The 7,316-nt window shown below is 43.7% G+C and overlaps 1 protein-coding gene across 1 annotated transcript in view; it reads right to left on the reverse strand.

Annotated features, from left to right (window-relative positions):
* SV2B (synaptic vesicle glycoprotein 2B) overlaps nt 1–6,608 on the reverse strand; it is a 113,531-nt gene extending 106,923 nt beyond the window's left edge. Inside the window, exon 1 of the mRNA XM_006867114.1 lies at nt 6,014–6,608. Coding sequence (XP_006867176.1) covers nt 6,014–6,554 — 541 coding nt within the window. The 5' untranslated portion in view covers nt 6,555–6,608. The remainder of the gene's footprint in view (nt 1–6,013) is intronic.
* Between the last annotated feature and the right edge of the window lie 708 nt (nt 6,609–7,316).

The raw sequence follows: 7,316 nt of genomic DNA on the forward strand, positions 1-7,316 counted from the left end.
CAGTTCAAATCCACCAGTTGCTCCTTGGAAACCTTAGACAGGGTTGCTATGAGTTGCACCTACTCCATAGCACTTAACAACAACAACAAGCAACTTGATTAACAAATGAACACATTCTTCTTCTCAAAGAGGACCATCCACTCAATTTGAAACAGGGTCTTGGATGGTAATCACATTTCTGCAAACCTATCTCTCCCTTAAGTGAAATGAGGTGAGCATCCCACTAAATTACAGTGATCCAGAAAAGCAAAAGTTCTTCTCTCTGAAAGCTCAGAGGGGGGGCACAGCCAGGGGACACTTCTTTCATTTTCTGAACTGATTCATTTATTTCTAGGAAGAAAAGAAAACAGTCTGTGATCTCAGACTTGAATGTAGGGTTGGAAGTTCTCTTACTGAATCCTTTTCATGGGCCATCAAACAGGAATCAGGTCTAAAAGCATCACTTTCAAATAGTCCCTTTTTAAAGCAGGAAAAGAGGACAAGAACTGGGTTAACACTTGAGCAGAAAGGGCCTTTTTCACTAGCCAAACTTGACCTTTCTTGTGTTGTTAAATGCTATCGAGTTGGTTATGACTCATAGCGACCCTGTATAGGGTTTCTGAGTAGGACTGGTGGGTTTGAACTGCTGACCTTGTGGTTAGCAGTCTAGTACTTATCCTACAGCGCCATACCAGGACTCCAACTTGACCTTATGAGCCTACAATAAATGCTTTTGGGTGGTAGGAATGTGCACTGTCATCTGAGAAAATTGGATCTTGAATTGGGTTGTTGTTGTTAAGTGCCGTTGAGTCAATTCCAACCCAAAGCAACCCTGTATAGGGTTTCCAAGGAGCAGCTGGTGGGCTTGAACCACAGACCTTGCAGTTCAAACGACTTTGCAATCTAACGCATTATGCAGACATCAGTTTAGAATAGCAACGACCTCAATTATAAAAGTGCTGTTGTTGTTAACCATCCCTTTAGTCCTGACTGTGGCCCTCTGCACAATGAAAGCAGGCCTTTCTGAGCTACACGGTTTCTTTCCACTGGCTGATTTTCAGAAGTTGATCACCAGGACTTTCTTCTTAGTCCTCCTTAGTTTGGGAGCTCCGTTGAAACCTGCTCAGCATTGCAGCACACAGGGCTCCACTGGCACATGGGTGATGGCTGAACCACTACTGCCCGCTAACAATAACAATAGCTAGATTTATTACGCTTTGATTATGATCCATGCACTCTGGTAGGCAAGTTAAATGCGTTAAACTCATTTAGATAAAAACCCTGTGAGTTAGATACAATTATTATCTTCATTTTGCAGATGAAGAAACCAGAGCACAGCTAAGTAACTTTCTCAACGTTCAACCTGTAATAGCTAGCAGAGCGAATATTCTAACCCAGGCACCCTTACTCCAGCACTCACGCTGCTCAATCATTTCTCTGCAAATATAACTGAGGCAAACACTAAAAGGAAAATGTCAGGACACAAAGTAACAAACTTCCAGTTTAAGATGTGCAGTGAGCTGGTTGCTTTACCTGCATTATCTCATTTAATTTTCACAACAAATGTATCATTATCCTTATGCTACAGATTTAAAAAAAGAAAACAAGCTAAGAATTAGAGCAGTTATAACTTGCCCAAGGAGTCCTGGTGTGGCGCTGTAGACAAGCGCTGGACCTCTCCTTGGAAATCCTATTCATGGACACTGTAAATCAGAACCAGCTTGATGGCACTTAACAACATAAATGTAATTTGCTCAAGGTCAGTAGCTAATAAATAACAGAGTCAGTTGCCAAAACCTATAGACTCCATCCAGTGTCCACATCATTATACACTAATTCATGCTACCTTCCTGCTGCAGGCAACAGACAATGTTATAATCAATTTATGGGCTGTTCAGATCTGTGTTGGAAGAAGGAAAGCCAGGGCGCTCCTTAGAAGCCAGGATGGCCAAATTTCAGTTCCCATATTTCAGACATATTGTCAGGAGGGACCAGGCCTGGAGAAGGACATCATGTTTGGTAAAGTGGAGGGTCGCAGAAAAAAAGGAAGACCCCCAACGAGATGGATTGGCACAGTGGCAGCAGCAATGTCCAGGACCGGGCATTGTTTTGTTCTGTTGTGCAAAGGGTCACTATGAGTCGTACTGGCTCAATCACACTTAACAACAACAACATGGGGTGTTTACCCCATAGTCATAACCTCTTTTCCATAGAATGTGCATGAGAGAAAGGCAGAATAGTATAGTCTTTGACACCAAACCCAGGTTCAAATCTCAGCTCTAACACTTACTAGTTGGGTGGCCGTTGATAAAACTGTCTGAGTCCATTGCCCTGTGTGTCCATATAGGGACCCAGAGGCATGGTTTGTTCATGGTAGAATTCTCACCTTCTGTGCTGGGTTTCCAGGTTCGATTCCTGGCCAATGCACCTCATGAGCAGACACCACATGTCCGTGATTGAAAGTGTGTGTGTTGCTAGGATGCTGAACACAGTTCACTGGGGCTTACAGCCCAAAACAAACTAGAACTAAGGCCTGCTTTCTACTTCCAAAAGGTATCCAGTAGCCACTCTATGGATCCTAATGGTCAGATCCATAACCGATCATTGCGCACGACCGCCAGTGTTTAACTGTGTTGCTCATGGGGCTGACAGCAACTATCAACACCACCACAAATGGGAATAAAACTCATCGGCTCTCACAGCGATTCTGCAGACTATGTGAACTAGCATGTGGAAATACTGGTCCCTAGGAAACCCTTAAGCCATCCATCTCCCCAGATGTAGTTGGATACATTTTCTTGAACATAAGGGGACCCCACAAGGCCACAGGAAGTCTGTCCCTACTCAGGTGGTCTGCCTGCCCATCTTGGGCTGACTCAGAGCATCTTTTTAGCAAACACTGAAATCAAAACTGCAGATGTGGGATCTCCAGATGAGGACCTGTTCCTTCAACTCTCAGCCTTTGTCCTGGGAGTCAGCAGGAACTGCCACCTTGGTCAGCTGTTAATGAGGTTGCCGGGCACCAGGTTGGCAGGAAAAGCAGCAGGGCATGAAATCACTGGTGGCATGGTCCGTCTGGACTAACAGGGCCCCATGGCCTCCCTTGGGGATACCACAATACGAATTAAATGTCTTTGGATCACTGAAATACAAACATTTTGAGAACAATTGAGGGCAGTTTCATTTTGTTTTCAGTTTGGGTTTGTTTGAGTCCTTGGTATCTGTTGCTGTTTTTCCTTTTTTAACAAGGCTATTCAAACTCAAAGACAGTTGGCAGAAATGCTTCAATATTATATATATATAGCTGTTTTAAAAGTCTGGATTATACCCTTCCTTCTTAAGTTATCCATTCTCTTTATATTTACTAAGTTTCCTGAAGGCAGATCTGACACCGTGCTGATCATTTTAAATGGTATTAAAATTCAAACAACAAAACAATGTTTTAAAGCCCTCAGGGACAGTCCTTTATGGAGAAAATTTTCTTATTTAATATACCAATTAAATTCAGAAAGAAGTTATAGCCGCTGGAAATCAGGGGCCAGGAAACGACAGCCCACGAGCCACATTCAGATTGCTGCCTGCTTCCATCTATCACGTGTTCACTGGAACATAGCCCCGCACGATCATTTACAAATTGTCTCTGGCTACTTTTGAACTATAGCATCTGAATTAAATAGTTATGACAGAGACCAGCTAGACAGAAGCCAGGAAAAAGATTTCCAGTCCCTGCTGTAAAGAAAATACTGAGAACTGAAGTGCTTAAGGTATTTGACAGTGTTCACCCTACAGCAGTCCCTGGGTGGTACACTTATTATGCTTGGTTGCTAATCAACAAGTTAGATATTCAAATCCACCAAAGGGCACCTTGAAGAATAGGCTGGTGATTTATTCCCCCGCCCCCCAAAAAATCAGCTCTTGAGAACTCTATGGAGCACAGTTCTGCTCTGACACACATACGGTTGCCATGGGTCATAGTCTACTTAACAGCAATTGGATTTTGAATTTATCCCTACAGTAATTCAGTAAGTATTTATTTGTTTAACACCTAACTGTCCTGCTCCATGGAGTCCTGGTGGCACACTAGATTAAGCACTGGGCTGCTACCACATGGCAGTTTGAACACATCAGTCACTCCACAGGAGAAAGGTGTGACCGTCTGTTCCGTGAGAATACAGTCTCAGAAACCCTACATAACACTTCTACTTTATCCTATGTTGTTGTTGTTAAGTGCCGTTGAGTCGGTTCCGACCCATAGCGACCCTGTACAGGGTTTCCGAGGGTGTAAATCCTTACGGGAGTAGAAAGCCTCATCTTTCTCCCGCGAAGCGGCTGGTAGTTTCGAACCGCTGACCTTAAGGTTCACAGTCCGATTCGTAACCACTACGCTACGGTGGTTGTTAAATGCTGTCGAGTCAATTCCAACTCATAGCAACCCTGTATAGAGTTTCATAGGAATGGCTGGTGGGTTTGAACAGCCAACCCTGTATGTGATTCACACCGACTTCATGGTCCAGTGTTTATCCTGTTGTTGTTGTTAAGTGCTGTCGAGTCGATTCCAACTCATAGAGACCCTGTTTAGAGTTTCATAGGAATGGCTGGTAGGTTTGAACAGCCAACCTTGTGGTTCACACCGACCTCGTGGTCCAGTGTTTATCCTGTTGCTGTTGTTGTTAAGTGCCGTCGAGTCGGTTCCGACCCATAGCGACCCTGTACAGGGTTTCCGAGGGTGTAAATCTTTACGGGAGTAGAAAGCCTCATCTTTCTCCCACGGAGCAGCTGGTAGTTTCAAACCGCTGACCTTAAGGTTCACAGCCCAATTCGTAACCACTACGCTACCAGAGCTCCAGTGTTTATCCTACAGCACCTGTTATAAGTAGGAATCAACTCAGTGACAAGGGTTTGACTGTTTGTTTGTTCTGCTCCATATAAATTCTTGGAGTGGCAAGGCCTGTATCTACCCGGTTCATTCCTGTCCCCCCTGGGACTGAGCACAGAGATGAGCACACAGTAGTCAAGAAATAAATATTTGTTAACTAAGCTGCTTGCTAGATTTTGAGCTCTTACAGGTTAGACGTATAACTTGGTCTTAAGTCAAAACCTGAGTCACAGTAACTTCTGAATAATTGCATGTTTGCTGGGCAATCAATAACAACGAATGCTCTATATTTAAGGAATGGATATTTTTGTAGGACATTAGTGACCAGACAGAGCCCTAGTCTATATTATGATGAATGTCTTCTGTAGTATGTCATTCGGGCCCCTCCTTTACCTTACTTCACAGTGTCTTGTATTTCAATCCCCAATTCTTGCTGTTTGGCTCTGATGGTACTAATTTCTGGGGTCATTTGTGAAGCTGGTCCTCTACCCTGAGGAATCCATCTGTGAGTCACAGCAGGGTTCCAACAAACTGAAGGGGTTTAGCTCATGTGCTCAAGCCCATCACTTATCTCAAGACACATGGGCACTCAGCCCACCAACACAAAGGCTTATACACAAGAAACCAAGAGCAAATGTCATTGGATTCTGGAAGGAGACAGAGCTATGAGCCAAGTGGAAGAGACCTCGGGCCTACCACTCACAAAACATCTTTATTAGACATGGAAGATGGTTTTATATGAAGAAAAAAGAAATCTGACTCTCAGGGAGGCAATAAGAAATGGAAAACAAAATTAGAGTTTGGGAGTCAAACAGATCTGGGTAGGAATCCAAATTCTATTATTTACTAGTTGTGTAAACTTGAGGGATTCATTTCTCTGAGATAAAAAATTTCTGAACAGCTACATAGGTATAAGATGATAACTTTGCAGGAGCATTGTGATGGCATATTGAAGGTGCCTAACAGTGAGATGATATCTTTTAGACAATCTGCTTCAGAAAGGTCATAGCCTTAAAAACCACATATGGGATGGCCTTACGTCAAAACTAACCTGAGAGGAACTAACAGAGGTAGGTCTATGTAAATGTTCTTTCTCTTCCTGCTTCAGGAAGATTTTTAATGCCCCAAAGAGAATAATCTTCAAAAACTCCCACCTACCAAGCATTCCTTTCTTGGAACTGGACAGACACATATCTTTCTCTGCACTGGGCAGGGCAAAAGCCACCACGAACACCTCCACCCCATCTGCCATGAGGGCCAAACCCAAGACGAAGAAAAGGATCCACTGAAAGCGGCCATGGCCACATTCTTCCATGATGGTCTCGTACTGATGGGCCAACTGTTCCTCATCCTCCATCCTCTCAGCCATCAGGTCTGCCTTACTTCGAAGGCCATCTGCTCTGGGGGCCGCCATCTTGGTCTGCTTGGCCTTGGCGTCATCCGGGTGAGGGATGCCCTGGTATTCACCCTCATAGATCTCATCTTCCTCGTCATGGCCCTCTGTAACGTCACTTTGTGCATCCTCCTCTAGGTTGGACTCATTGCCATGGTAATACCGATCATTGGCGGCATAGCCCTCATAATTGTCCCGATACTTGTAGTCATCCATCCCTTGGTTCCGGGACTGTCTGGTTGCCTCTCGAGCTATATCCCTTGCACCACGGTAGAGGTTCGGGCTGTTTCGATAACCATCATCCATGATGTGTGTAGAGGTTAAATGTGGGATAAGCTCATGTGACTTCTTGGTTTCAAGTGACACCTCTATTCTCCCTCTGCGCCTTCCAAATGAAACTGATTTGTGCAGCAGCAACCTAGATATTTGTATTCAATGTCTATTGGAAGTCTTAAGAAAGTTTCAAGCTCTGGTCTCCTTCAGTGACCTATAAGAATTGTATAGGGAGGTGTTGATTAGAAACAAGTCCAGCTGTTTCCCTTGACAAGAAGTGAGCAAGAACTTGGCAGCTTGCTTACTAGCCTGTCTTGTTCTGCTGCTGAAGGTCATGTCCTAGGAGAAACAGAAAAGGGAAAGAGAAGAGTGTTACAAAATGCTGAAAATCTAACAGATACTTTCAGATTTCAACAAACACGTGCAAGGCGGGGGAAATCTTGATTAGATGTTTGGGTTCATATGAAATGAAATGGGATTAAATCAGTGGGACCAATGGAAAGGAGCGAAAGACAAATGGTTAGAGAGGCCCTTTGAAAATTTTATTAACCCATGAAAGGGGTCAAATCTGACACAAGAACACAATGGAAGATGGTCAAGGGATTTTCAATACAAAATGACTTTGTGGTACAGATTTCTAACCCATGACAATAAATTTTCTGTTAGGAATTATTTATCAATATTTTGGCAGTTGTTGTTAAGTGCCATTGAGTCATTTCTGACTCAAAGCGACACTGTATTGGGTTTCTAAGGAGCAGCTGTGGGTTTGAAGCTCCAACCTTACAGTTAGCTGTC

The sequence above is a fragment of the Chrysochloris asiatica genome, unplaced genomic scaffold (genome assembly GCF_000296735.1).
Source record: "Chrysochloris asiatica unplaced genomic scaffold, ChrAsi1.0 scaffold00101, whole genome shotgun sequence".
Classification (NCBI taxonomy): domain Eukaryota; kingdom Metazoa; phylum Chordata; class Mammalia; order Afrosoricida; family Chrysochloridae; genus Chrysochloris; species Chrysochloris asiatica.